Below are 15,260 nucleotides of genomic sequence, written 5' to 3'. Positions count from 1 at the left end.
AAGCAAATAGAGACAGCATATATTTATAATTGATAATTCCTATGTGGATTTAATATACTAATGCAGATTTATAAAATCATAACAGTAATAGCTATTGCCGATAATAAATGTGTAAGTATTCACTTTGGATTTTCAACCCTTTATTTCCCCAGATCATCTACCTTCTTACCATAACAAAAGTGTTCAGTGCACAAATAGTATGACTAAATATATGTGATATTAACAATAAGAACATTCCATCAAGTGCTATATTCCACTGAGGAGTGGAAGTAGAATTCTACTAATAGTTTTCCTTATTGAACAAAATGTTCAATGTTATTATATTACATCTAGTTATATTTGAAACATATTTATTTATTTTCATTTTAAAAAGCTGAAACACACTTAAAATTGTATTACATATTTTTTTATTACTGGAATAATTTGAGAACTAACATTGGCATTATGCTAAGTTATTATTAAAGATTTGTGTTGTTTCTCTTTGTTTTCAGCATGCAGTGACCTGGAATTCAGAGAAGTGGCAAACAGATTGAGGGACTGGTTCAAGGCCCTTCATGAAAGTGGAAGCCAAAACAAGAAGACAAAAGCACTACTGAGGCCCGAGAGAAGCAGTAAGATTTCTAAATTTCATATGTGACCTTGTCTTTGATATGGGACTTTATTTCCAATGAATCATTTAAATCAAAGTACATATTTCAAAATGTATTCTTTGCTGAGGTGCTGAACAAAAATCAGAACATTGTGACTACTTCCAAACACACTCATAGTATTTTGCAAGGAAATAAAACATTGTGACAACTCTGGTTGGTAGAAAAAGAAATATCCCCTCAGAGACAACATTAACTTGAAGTGAAAGTGTAGGAATATTTTTCAGTGTTTTGATAGCAGTGGGAAAGAATAAAACAACACGGGAAATAAAGGTAAGATTAGTAGAGTACTTGAGATTTTTACAGACACAATTAGGCCCCCATACCTCACCCCCAGGTTATCCTTTTCATGATAGCTTTGCAGATATTTCTACTTTGATTCAGCAAAGCCAGTAGACAAAAAAGATGCTTTCAACGACATAGTGCAAATCAAATTCATAAAAAAGGAAGAAACTAAGAGTCATTTGAAGATTATATGATTCTTTTATCATCTGTATAATTTCCTGAGTGTTTTCTAATTCCTTAGAAGTAGAAAATGGCAATTGAAGTAAAACACTTGTTATGAAAATTTTATGAACTTTTTATGTTTTTTCATGTATGAAAATATTTATTACACATTTAATACATGTATAAGGAAGATATTGAAATATGAGCTTAATTTGGAGAGCTTTCAAAGATTGAAGTATTTGCTCCAAAATGCAAGAAGAGGTGGTAGAGCAGTAATGAGAAGCAGCATCTTGTAGTTGACAAAGTCCCAAGTGTGTGCCCTTCTTTGCTCATTGTGACATGACCCATTCACTCTACCTTGCAATCCTCAATTACCACTTTCTAACAAAATCACTTCATTGATGGGCACAGTTATCCATAATCTATATTTCCCAAAACACCTCATTTCTTTTTCTTCTCATCAAGGGAATTTCTACAATCCCAACCTTTTGTATTTATGAATCTTATGTATGGTCTTAAATAATTTAATAATTCTTTTTAATTGAACTAATTCAGCTATCACTGATAGACATAATAATTATCTTTGAATGCATGATGACTATGTATATATGTTTCTTCTTATGAACTTCAGAAAGAAATTATAGTATTGTCCCTACCCTTTAGGAGTATTTCTCAGGTTTGTCTTTGGAATTATTGATTACATTTTTGGCAGATGTTAAATTTTTTGATGCCTTGAATGTAATTAAAATGACTAATCTTACTTAGTAGAAACAATAGAGTATATTTGTCCCTGTATTCATAAAGCAAATATATCTGGGGTGGGGCAAAATTTGTTCCAGACCCTTACATATGATATTTTAAAATTCATATCTACACCTATCCTACCAATTCCCATATTTGAATATTTTTATTTCTTGATCCCAAATTTCTTCTTTGAACTTGAATTTAGACTAGTGATTTCTCCCATATTTGGAGATGGATAAAAGGAGAGCTTGTAGAACACTCAGCGCAGTGCCTAGTTAATTGTGCATATTCATAAATATCATTTCCCTTTCTGGGTTCTTCTTTCAAGAAATGAGGCACTCTTAAAATAGTAGGTTATTTACAAGAAACCTTAAGTAGTTGAATATCTTTGGAAAGTAAATGAAAAACTGGGCATAGGATTATTTATACTACTTGAAATGGTCAGAGGCCAACTAGAAGTACATTTCCAAAAGGAAATAATCCATTAGAACAGGTAAGACAAATCACCTCAAGAAAAGTGGCTGACTCCCTCAATTCCTCAGATCTGTGTATCATCTGAGATTTATTTATTTATTTATTTATTTATTTATTTATTTATTTTTATTTGAGAGAGAGAGAGAATGAGAGAGAGAGAGAGAGGGATGGAACATGAAGGGGGGAGGATGAGAGGGAGAAGCAGACTCCCTGCTGAGCAGGGAGCCCTATGCGGGACTTGATCCTGGGACTCCAGGATCATGACCTGAGCCAAAGGCAGTCACTTAAACAACTGAGCCACCCAGGTGCCCCCTGAGTGACTTCTTTCCTGACTCCATCATATTTAATTTGTGAACCAACCCACAATATTATATTCCCTGATTTCTTTCTATTTTTATTTTTCCTTCATAGCATTTCTCACTATCTACTATAGTAATAAACTACTTGTTTATTTGGTTTATTCTCTCTCTCTCTCTCTCTCTCTCTCTGTCACACACACACACACACACACACACACACACGATAACTGTGAACTTAGTGAAAGCCGAGATCTTTGTATATATCACTGTATTATTGGAGTACAGAATAGTTTGACACATAGTACTCCTAAATAAAAATAAGTAGTATTACTGAATGGAATAAACAAAGAAGCGATCAAAATACTGCATTATCTGGGTATACCACAATTTAATCAATCATTTTTCTCCTAAGAATGATTGTTTATTATTTCCATTATTTTCTCCATGACAACCAATTCTGCAGTTGATAGTTATTCTTTTATTTCTAAGAAAGATTCCAAGAAGTGGAAGTGATGGGTCAAAATGCATGCATTTCAAATGATAAATGATAATAGATGTTTCAGGCTGCTTTGCAAAAATCTTAAGGTATTTTTAATTTCTAACAGCAAAACCTGAGAGTTAACTTTTGTCTTCATTCTTGGCAGCAAAAATATTACCATTCCTTTTAACTTTTCCATTCTGGTGAGCATGCTATTATAATTCATTGTTAATCTAATTTTCATTCCGTTTATTAGCAGTGAATTTGAACACAAAGATATTAGTGGGGGGAACTTTTATACAGCAAAACAAAATAAAATGACTCTTTCAGCTTGGCTACTCTAATAAAATACTAGAGACTAGGTGGATTAAACAATAGACATTTCTCAAATTATGGAGGCTGGGAAGTCCTACTTATGGTGCTGGCAGATTGGATTCCTGGCGAAGACTATTTTCCTGCTTGTAGACAGACATCTTTTCCCATGGCAGAGTCAGAGACAGATCTCTCTGGGGTCTCTTCTTATTTAGGCACCAATCCCCTCATGTAGGCTCTACCTTCATGACCTAAGTATGTCCTTTTTCAAACGCCATCAAATTGGGGGATAGGACTTCATCATAAGAACTTTGGGAGGATACGATTCAGTACATAGCACAAAACAAAACAGCACACACACACAAACACACACAAAACCACTAGTTATATCAACTTATATGTTCAATTCTAAGAAAGGTATATTGATGTCTTCCATTATAATTGTATTTAATAGTTTCTTCTAGTATTTTGGGGAGTTTTTGCTATATGTGTTTGCTATTCTATTTTTTAGAATGTATAGATTTATTTCTGTTCTAACCATTAATAAATTATGCTCCTTATCACTTTATTTTATGACATTATATTCTATTTACTTCTTTTTTCCACATACTTCACCTAATCTCATAGTAATATTATCACTCCTACATTTAATTTTATTACATTTGCCTGATATACTTGCTAACACTTTATTATCAATTTTTCTTTATTACTTAGACCTAAATGTCTTTCTTGTAAGTATCCATAGTTGAGCTTTCAGTTTTCAATATGACAGTGAGAAAACTTTTGATTCTTTTATAATCAAGTTATAATATTAAAGTCGACATAAAGCACAGAAAAATATTCTGATAAGACACAGAATGTTTGCCATTTAAGAGATTACCCAGGAGACAAAGAAAACCTTATTTTCACAATTTCTAATTAAGAACAGACCAATAATGCAAGAAAATTTTGTCATCTTAAAAGAGAGACAAAACAAATTTTAGTTTTGCATCTGTATAATATTTGATACTAATTTAAAAAAATCTTATATAATAAACCTTTCAAATATTAGTGAGCACTGACCATGACAATATTTTGGGGGATCGTTTTATAATTTTTGTATTTATGTAGATTTTGTCATGCATTTTTGGAACAATGAGTCATTTTATTTTAGGATAAAACTATGTTTTTAACAAAGACATATCTTGCATACCTTGCATATCAAGTTGCTTGTATCATTATTTTTTCCTAGTAGACTATTACTTATATAGATATTACAATTTTAAATTACAGTAATTTTTATTTTATATAGAAAACTATGAGGTAGATATTTTTAAACTCTTATGCATTAGCATTTTGCAGTAATTTTTGAGGAATGTCCATACTGTTTCCACAGTTATGGTAGCAATTTACATTCTTACCAACAGTGTACAAGAGTTCTTTTTGTCTACATCCTCACCAACACTTGTTGTTTCTTGTCTTTTTTTTATTTTAGCCTTACTTACAGGTGTGAGGTGATATCTCATTGTGGTTTTGATTTCCATTTCCTTGATGATGAGTGATGTTGAACATCTTTCATGTATCTATGGCCATCTGTATGTCTTCTTTGGAAAAAATGTCTATTCATGTCCTTTGCCCATTTGTTAATCAGGCTGCTTGTTTTATTTGGTGTTGAGTGTATAAGTTCTTTATATATTTTGGATATTAGCCCCCTACCAGATATGTCATTTGCAAATATCTTCTATTCAGTAAGTCACCTCCTTGTTGATGATTTCCTTTGCTGTGCAAAAGCTTTTTATTTTCATGTAGTCTCAATAGTTTATTTTTGCCTTTGTTTTCCATGCCTTAGGAGGCATATCTAGAAAATGTTGCTATGGCCAGTATCAGAGAAATTACTGCCTATGTTGTCTTATAGGATTTTCAGGTTTCATGTCTTTAATCCATTTTGAGTTTATTTTTTGTATCTGATGCTAAAAGGTGATCCAGTTTCATTCTTTTGCATGTAGTTGTAGTTTTGCCAGCACTATTTATTAAAGAAATGGTCTTTTTAAAACATTAAATTTATTAAGAGGTTATTTTTTTATTTCTAGAAATTTGAGTATAATATGTAATTTATATAAGCACTTATTATTCCTAAGCCAATCACAATAGAAATTTCTTTTTTTTTTTAAGATTTTATTTATTTATTTGACAGAGAGAGACACAGTGAGAGAGGGAACACAAGCAGGGGGAGTGGGAGAGGGAGAAGCAGGCTTCCCGCTGAGCAGGGAGCCCGATGCAGGGCTCTATCCCAGGACCCTGGGATCATGACTTGAGCCAAAGGCAGACACTTAATGACTGAGCCAAACAGGTGCCCCAACAATAGAAATTTCTTAAGAGATTTTATAATATAATTTGGTAATAACATCTGAAGATAGGGGAAAACACACACACACACACACATCCATGCACACTCATGCATACACATGGACACGTGTAGAGTTTAAAGCTTTGGCATTTTAGTCTTGAGTCATGTACAAGCATAGAAATATAAAACTCATTGGTTTATATCAAAGAACTGTCTCTCATCCTTGCCTCACATTTACATTTTTATAAAGATTATGTTTATGGAGGATGGAATAAGTTGTGGTTATATAGTTAAATATGAGAACTGATGCTCTACCAATATTTAGAGAGGACACCTTTAACATTGTTTTCATTCTGATGTGCACTGTTATGGAAACTGTGGATGAAATTTTGCTTGAGGGACTGAGGAGAGTCCAATTGTCCATCTGGGCATTTCCAAAGGCCATCTCAGAAAACAAAATGTCCAGCCTGTTTCCAATTAATTCTTTTGGCTTCAGATGGTTGCTCTTGGAGTCTCTGGATCCCTTGAAAGCCCCTCATGGGGCAGGGTCCTAAAGTTTGACTGGTAGCAGGAGTTTGAGGGGCAGGACTAAGAAAAGAAAAGCCTCCATGAATACCAGGGTGAAGACCATGGGATCCAAGGGATGTTAGCACTCCAAGTCTCAGCACTATTAAAAAAAAAAAAAAAGCCAAATAAATGCAAATCTGGACTAGGTGAAGAAAGACTTTGGCATGAGAGAAAAGAAAGAAAAAAGGGGTAAGGGTGTTGAATGAAGACAGATGAAAAGATTTTAGAGAGCTGAAAGGAAGGTTGAAAGTGATAAAACAAAACAAAACAACAAAAGGTGGAGGAAGAACAAGAACTGATGGGAAGGCAGAGTTCTTAGATACACCAGTGTAAGGGGATCCCAAGTTTTGCGAAACTTCATTATAGTGTCAAATCCTTAAATAAATTTTACCACTTGTAGAGATATTGGAAGGAAATAATGCCAGTAAGAGTCCTACTCAACAGGGCGCCTGGGTGGCTCAGTCGTTAAGCGTCTGCCTTCGGCTCAGGTCATGATCCCAGGGTCCTGGGATCAAGCCCCGCATCGGGCTCCCTGCTCAGCAGGGAGTCTGCTTCTCCCTCTGCCTCTCCCCCTGCTTGTGTTCCCTCTCTTGCTGTGTCTCTCTCTGTCAAATAAATAAATAAAAATCTAAAAAAAAAAAAAAAAAAAAAAGAGTCCTACTCAACAGAAAGAGTCAGGAAGTAAATCCCCACTCAAGAAAAGCCAAGAAGACTTAGGTCTAGGAAGATTCTCACTCAAACAGAAACAACAGGGAAAAGTATGGCTTAACAGAATCAAAGTAGCTTCTCATAGTACTATAATAGACAAATATCCCACAGCTCTGGGTTAGGAATTGTGACTTACCATAGTTCCCTAGCCAGGAAGGACACAAAGTGTTTGAGAAGCCTCCATGAATACCTGAAGACAGTGGGATCTAAAGGGTACTCAGCACTTCAAGCCACAGCACCATAAAATGTCAAATAAATACAAATCCAAATTAAGTAAAGAAAGACTATTCAAAAAGACTATTGGGGTATGGAAAATGCTTCAACTTCAAGATTTGCAAACATGTCAAATCAAACAAGAAAAGTCTTTTTTTAGGGTTTTATTTAAATTCAAGTTAGTTAACATATAGTATATTATTAGTTTCAGGGGTGGAATTTAGTGATTCATCAGTTACATATAACACCCAGTGCTCGTTACAAGTGTTTTCCTTAATACCCATCACCCAATTTTCCCAACTCCATTTGTTGAAGAGACTGTCTTTTTTTCCACTGGATATTCTTTCCTGCTTTGTCAAAGATTAGTTGACCAAATAGCTGAGGGTCCATTTCTGGGTTCTCTATTCTGTTCTATTGATCTATGTATCTGTTTTTGTGCCAGTACCATATTATTTTGATGATTACAGCTTGAAGTATGGAATTGTGATGCCCCTAGCTTTGGTTTTCGTTTTCAACATTACTTTGGCTATTCAGGGTTTATTTTGGTTCCATACAAATGTTAGAATTGTTTGTTCCAGCTCTGTGAAAAATGCTAGTGTTATTTTGATAGGGATTGCATTGAATGTGTAGATAGCTTTGGGTAGGATATACATTTTAACAATATTTACTCTTCCAATCCATGAGCATGGAATGTTTTTCCATTTATTTATCTCTTTCTCAATTTCTTTCATAAGCGTTCTATAGTTGTCAGAGTACACCTGTTTGGTTAGGTTTACTCCAAGGTATCTTATGGTTATAGGCACAGTTGTAAATGGGATTGATTCCTTGGTTTCTCTTTCTGCTGCTTCATTATTGGTGTACAGAAATGCAACAGATTTTTGTGCATTGATTTTATATCCTCAGGCTTTGCTGAATTCTTGTATCAGTTCTGGCAAGTTTTTAGTGGAGTCTTTCAGGTTTTGTACGTAGAGTATCATGTCAACAAAAGAAAACTGGATTAACCATACTTCTATCAGACAAACTAGATTTTAAACCAAAGACTGTAATAAGAGATGCAGAAGGACACTATGTCATAATAAAAGCGTCTATCCAACAAGAAGATCTAACAATTGTAAATATTTATGCCCCTGACTTGGGAGTAGCCAAATATATAAATCAATTAATAAGAAACTTAAAGAAATTCATTGATAATAATACAATAATAGTAGGGGAATTTAATACCCCATTCACAGCAATGGGCAGATCATCTAAGCAGAAGATCAACAAGGAAACAAGGGCTTTGAATGACACACTGGATCAGAAGGACTTAACAGATATATTCAGAGCATTTCATCCCAAAGCAGCAGAATACACATTCTTTCGAGTGCACATGGAACATTCTCCAGAATAGATCACATACTGGGTCATAAATCAAGCCTCTAATGGTACCAGATTAAGATCATACCATGCATATTTTCAGACCACAATGCTATGAAACTTGAAATCAACCACAAGAAAATATTTGGAAAGATCACAAATACATGGAAGTTAAAGAACATCCTACTAAAGAATGAATGGGTTAACCAGGAAATTAAAGAAGAGTTAAAAAAAAAAAATACATGGAAGCAAGTGAAAATGAAAACACTACAATCCAAAACCTTTGGGATGCAGCAAAGGCAAGCCTAAGAGGGCAGTATATAGCAATACAGGTCTTCCTCAAGAAACAAGAGAAGTCTCAGATACACAACTTAATCTTACACCTGGAAAAATAACAACAAATAAATCCTAAGTCTGGCAAGAGAAGGGAAATAACAAAAATTAGAGCAGAAATAAATGATATAGAAATAAAAAAAAATTAGAACACATCAGTGAAACTAGAAGCTGGTTCTTTGAAAGAATTAACAAAATTGATAAACCCCTGGCCAGACTTATCAAAAAGAAAAAAGAAGGGACCCAAATAAATAAAATCATGAATGAAAGAGGAGAGATCACAACACCACAGAAATACAAACAATTATAATAGAATATTATGAGCAATTATATGCCAACAAATTAGGCAATCTGGAAGAAATGGATAAATTCCTAAAAACATATAAACTACCAAAAGTGAAGCAGGAAGAAATAGAAAATCTGAACAGACCCATAACCAGAAAAGAAATAGAATCACTAATCAAAAATCTCCCAACAAACAAGAGTCCAGGGCTGGATGGCTTCCTTGTGAAATTCTACCAAACATTTAAGAATTAATACCAGCCACTGTGGAAAACAATATGGAGGTTCCTCAAAAAGATAAAAATAGAGCTACCCCATGATCCAGCAACTGCACTACTAGAAATTTCTCCAAAGGATACAAAAATAGTGATTCAAAAGGGCACATGCACCCCCATATTTATAGCAGCAATGTCCACAATAGCCAAACTATGGAAAGAGTCCAGATGTCCATCAACAGATGAATAGATAAAGAAGATGTGGTGTATACACACCACACACACACACACACACACACACACACACAATGGAATACTACTAAGCCATTAAAAAATGAAATCTTGCCATTTGCAACAATGTGGATGGAACTAGAGGATATTATGCTAAGTGAAATAAGTAGTCAATCAGAGAAAGATAAATACTATATGATTTCACTCATATGTGGAATTTAAGAAACAAAACAGATGATCATAAGGGAAGATAAAGACAGATAAAATAAGATAAAAACAGAGAAGGAGGCAAACCATGAAACTCTTAACTGTAGGGAACAAACTGAAGGTTGCTGGAGGGGAGGGAGGTGCAGTGATGGGGTAATTAGGTGATGGGCATTAAGGAGAGCATTTGATGTAATAAGCACTGGGTGTTACATGCAACTAATGAATCCCTAAATTCTACCCCTGAAAACTGATAATACACTATATGTTAACTAAATTGAATTTAAATAAAAAAATAAAATAAAATAAAATAAAGAATTAATATCCATTCTTCTGAAACTGTTCCAAAAAAATAGAAATGGAAAGAACACTTCAGAACTCATTCTATGAGGCTAGCGTTACCTTGATCCCAAAACCAAAGATCCCACTAAAAAGAATTACAGACCAATATCTCTGATGAACATGGATACAAAAATTCTCGACAAGATACTATCTAATCGAATCCAACAGTGTATTAAAAGGATTATTCACCACGAACAAGTGGGATTTATTCCTTAGCTGCAGGGGTGGTTTAATATCTGCAGATCAATCGATGTGATACACCACATTAATAAATGAAAGGATAAGAACCATATAATCCTCTCAATAGACACAGAACAAGCATTTGACAAAATATAGCATCCTTTCTTGATAAAAACCCTCAAGAAAGTAGGGATAGAAGGAACATATCTCAACATCATAAAGTCCATATATGAAAACCCACAGCTAATATCGTCCTCAATGGGGAAAAACTGAGAGCTTTTCCCTTAAGGTCAGGAACATGACAGGGATGTCCACTCTCATCACTTTTGTTTGACATATACTAGAAATCCTAGCCTCACAATCAAACAACAAAAAGAAATAAAAGTCATCCACATCGACAAGGAAGAAGTCAAAGTTTCACTCTTTGCAGAAAAATCTTTCTTTTACAGGAAGGAGTAAGCAGGGCCAGCAATACTTTTGTGGATGAGGAAGCTAAATGTGTGAGGTAAGCAGGTAGCAAAATTTGGGCAGGAAATAATATTTCTGTGCTCAGCAGATTCTCAGAACATCAGTTAAGGAGGGGTTTTGTGTACCTTAGTGCTTTAGTCCTTGCTCAAACATGTGGAAAAGCCAAAGTTTAGGGGTCTGGAGGAGGAGAAAAGCATGGCTAAAGTTTGGACAAGCCAAAGTTCAGTGGCTAAGTAATAGGCAATTGTGAGCACTTGGTCAAATTTTATTCCTAAGTATAAATGACTCATTTATCTACCAAGCAAGAATATGAGACCCTTAAGCCTCTTATTTCACTCATAATTTCCATCCTTTTATATCTTGGGTCTGTGTTTTGATACATTCCTTGCACTTGATAGTTTAGGCCTCTGAGATGATGCTTCACAGTGGCAATTCTCTCTACAATTCACCCACAGAATTACTGGGCTGGGAAATTATGTTTTTCAGTCTAGAAAGTATTTTTGTACATTTTTTTAATGTGCGTACTCTAAAATTGTATGTGTGTGTGTGTGCGTGTATGTGTGTGTGTGTGTGTGTGTTAAATTTAAGTAGATGGTCTCTTCTCTTATTTATTCAACTCAACACGAAATTGATTTTTCTCTCTCTGGGTACTTGAGCCCTTAGTTTGTGGTATTTTCCCTTTGTTTATTCACTAAGCCCCAGTCTATTTGGTGACATCCCTTTATTAGCAATAGTCCCAAATGGGATGGAAAACAGTCTCATACTGGCTTTACCTCAAAGCATTAGAAAGGCCACTGGTTCTGAGCCGTGGAGAAAATTACCTTATTCTTGTATCTCTTAGACTGTCCCAGCCTCCCTTATGAAAACTAACTCCCAATATAGTAAGTTGATATTGACCTTCTCCCCAGGAGTCTGTAGTTTTCGGTGAGTCAGGTTATTTTTAGGGTCTCTCACTTCCTATTCTCCACCCTCGATCCACATTCTGTTCTCCATCACCCACCTAGCCCATGGGAAGAGAGAGCTCAATAGCAATTTGCACCCATTTTTCTTCAGACTCCAACACTCATTTGACTGGAGAGTGATAGTGGATAGAAGTTAACCATGGAGAAGGAGCTTGCTGCATTTGGGTGGTCAGAACACCTTTCCTATGCTTAATCAACCGACTTCAAATTTAAAATAGAAAGAGTAACAAATCTGAAGAATAATTTAGAGAAGAATTCTTGTTTGTATTTAAATATCAAAATAGTAATGCTAAGGGAAATACATAAGAAAGAACCACAATGTATATTTTTCTGGTTGTGCAAAGAAGAATGTTTAAATACCAATATTTATTGTTTAATGTATTACCTTTGAGATAGATATTTGGCTTTTGATGGATCCGTATCTATAGTGACATTTAAGTTGATGTAATTTAAAACAAAATGGTCAATTTGTACTTTACTATCTGGAAATATCATAGTTTACTTTCTATGTTATTAGAATATTTGTGAATAGAATATGTATTTCTTATAAAAGAATTCTCGAGAATTACATCTGTTTGATTTAACTTGTAGACAAACATACAGTAAAAAAGTTAATGAATGAGTTCAAGAGGCAAGTCTGAGTTGGCACAGAACTGGTTGGCATGCAGGAAGAAAGTGGACAAGAGATGTTAGCCCATGTCTTCTCTGCCAGTACTTTCTATCCTTAAATAATCTGAAAAATTCAAAATTCTACTCACTTCATACAAAGACTTAGATATATGCTTCTTCCAACCAAACACATAGAACAACAAAGGCTCATAGGAACAATACAGAAAAATCTGGCTCTTACATATTGTCTAAAAGAAGAGCCAGTGCCAGGGTGCCTGGGTGGCTCAGTCAGTTAAGCGTCTGCCTTCAGCTCAGGTCGTGATCCCAGGGTCCTGGGAACAAGTCCGGCGTTGGGCTCCCTGCTCAGTGGGGAGCCTGCTTCTCCCTCTCACTCTCCTGCTCCCCCTACTTGTGCTCTCTCTCTCATTCTCTCTCTCTCTCTCTCTCAAATAAATGAATAAAATCTTTGGAAAGAAAAAAAGAAAAGAAGAGCCAATGCCTTATCAAACATTGTTGAACATGAATGCGTATGTTAGGTTGGACCAAATGAAATTACTAATTTTGGAATTACAAAACAATATTCTCAAATATTTCTTAATAAAATAAAAAAAATTTCTTAATAAAAATCATCTGAAAATTCACTACTTTACCCTATTTTTACTCATATTAGTCATCTCTTTTATATGTAGGTTAATCTGCCTACTTTAATAGTCTAAATTATTTTCTTTCCCCAAATAATGTAAAACTTTCATCTATTTAATTTTTCTGCAGTGTTATAATGAGCAAAAATACAAATTAAACCACAATATCTTGTGTTTTCCTTTATCATAGTCTCATAAGCCAGCCTCATTATATATGAACTACAGAGCTGCTAATGATCCTGAAGCTGAATACAGAATATGTTATATGTTCTCTAGCTTCATTTTTGTTTTCCTATTCAGAAGCCAGACTGCTAAAAACAATTAATACAAATTGCTCTTGTGGCTTAACCATTGCTTGCTGACCTCTCTGTGGGTTCTAAGAGGTATTATGGGATTTTGATTAATGCAGTTCCTCATAATAGAGATACTTGCTTCATATTTGCTGTTTTATTTTTTGGGGGGCTGATGCGGAGTCCAAGAACACTTCACCCTGTTCTCTGTACTCTCCCACTTCATTCTGCTTGTTGCTTAAATATCTGGCATCAGAGGTTCTCCCTTCAACAACCTATGAAATCACAGCACTAGCATGAACATTTGCCTGAGTATTATGCTGCTTTTCTTTTCTTTATAGCAAATACATTTATTCCAAATAAGCGTAAGTTCTATGAGGCCAGGAATTTTCTGCTGTGAAGTCTCCAGCTAGTAGAAATGGCCCCTGGCACATAATAGGGACTCAGGGACTAAGACTAATAAAGTAGCCTGTAGCTGCTTTCTTATTGCTGAATGACACGCAGGTTCCAGGAGGACAAATCTTTGACAGTAGGAGGATTGAACAAAAAGAGTCAAGATTTGATGAAACTTAAATGGGAAGATATTCTACTTCTTTTTATAAGGCAATGAGCCTTGAATGTGCACTATGACTTCATAAAAAAGGGGAAACTTGTTAGCCTCATATGCTAGCCATCAAATTAATAGTGTCATACTTTTTACATTAAACATCTTTCTACACTGTCAGAAATATTTTACGGTATGGTGAAAAATAGTAGGGTTTTTTCTTAGAGGTTATTTGAGTAGTTGTTCTCCATTTTCTAACACAATAGGATATTAACTTGAGTTTTAAACTGACCAAATTTTATTACAACCATTACATGAAACATGGTATTGCCATTCCCTAAGAAGAATTGATTGTTTATCTGAATATTGGATAGTGTAAATATTTCATAGTTAAATGCCTTCGGTTGACAAAGATCAATAATGTTATAGCTTTTTAAGAAATTAAGCAAGCTGGTAAAGTTTGCCATTATTTTTTAACAACCTATATCTATTTTACATACAAAATCAAGTTTCTTGGGGCTCCTGGTTGGCTTAGTTGGTTAAGCATCAGACTCTTGATCTCAGGTCAGGTCTTAATCTCAGAGTCAGGAGTTCAAGACCCACATTGGGTTCCACAATGGACATGGAGACTACTTAAAAAAAAAAAAAAAGTCAAGTTTCTTGGGTATATTTTGTTTAGGTCTATTTTAGGACTATCACTGTCCAATGAGCAATTAGTATAGAAAAGCAACCAGATGGTAAAAACTTAAGATGTATTTTATGATGAGAAGGTAAAGGAAATCGAGCTATTTGGCCTCTGATTCTATTATCTTTATACTTGTTTGAGTCTTTTTTCAGTAAGTATATGTTGTAATTACATAATGTAATCTGTATATTGGATATATTTTATTTTATTATTTAAATCTCCAAAAATTTAAGAACAGAAATATTGTACACAGTTTTTTTTCCTAATATGGTTGCATTTGAGTATGGGTGTGGGGGGGTATCCTTCTTTGAAAGAGACGTTGTATTAATCTTATTTTTGTCAATTTGGAAAGCTTCAGGACGTCAGAATCCTATGCAAAAACCTAGGATAACAGTCTAACTCAGATTAAGATAATGTCTCATTTTTTGCTTTCCTAGGTATCAAATGCTCTCCTCAGTCAGAGAAAATGACAGAATTACTTAAACCCCCAGGGTAAATGAATACATTTTAATTTCTTACCAAGACATTGCTCACTTCATGTCATGCTGTCTTCCCATTGAGAGGAAGATTGAATTTGAAATCAGATGACATAAAAACAATGCCCTTTTTAATGCAATTAAGAGCTTTTTAGGTACAACCTGGAACTTTATCTTTTGAAAACAGATTTGTAAAGTTGGTAGATAAATTTTCTTTTCTTATATCA

General features: G+C 34.5%; 1 protein-coding gene across 2 annotated transcripts in view; it reads left to right on the top strand.

Annotated features, from left to right (window-relative positions):
* SPOCK3 (SPARC (osteonectin), cwcv and kazal like domains proteoglycan 3) overlaps positions 1 to 15,260 on the top strand; it is a 483,784-nt gene that overhangs the window by 425,873 nt on the left and 42,651 nt on the right. For both annotated transcript variants that reach the window (XM_078069416.1, XM_078069415.1), the window contains exon 7: positions 492 to 611. In XM_078069416.1, the coding sequence (XP_077925542.1) occupies positions 492 to 611 (120 nt within the window). The remainder of the gene's footprint in view (positions 1 to 491; positions 612 to 15,260) is intronic.

The sequence above is a fragment of the Halichoerus grypus genome, chromosome 3 (genome assembly GCF_964656455.1).
Source record: "Halichoerus grypus chromosome 3, mHalGry1.hap1.1, whole genome shotgun sequence".
In the NCBI taxonomy this organism is placed as follows: domain Eukaryota; kingdom Metazoa; phylum Chordata; class Mammalia; order Carnivora; family Phocidae; genus Halichoerus; species Halichoerus grypus.
Note: the sequence above shows the minus strand (reverse complement) of the source record. Positions and strands in the feature narration are given on the sequence as shown.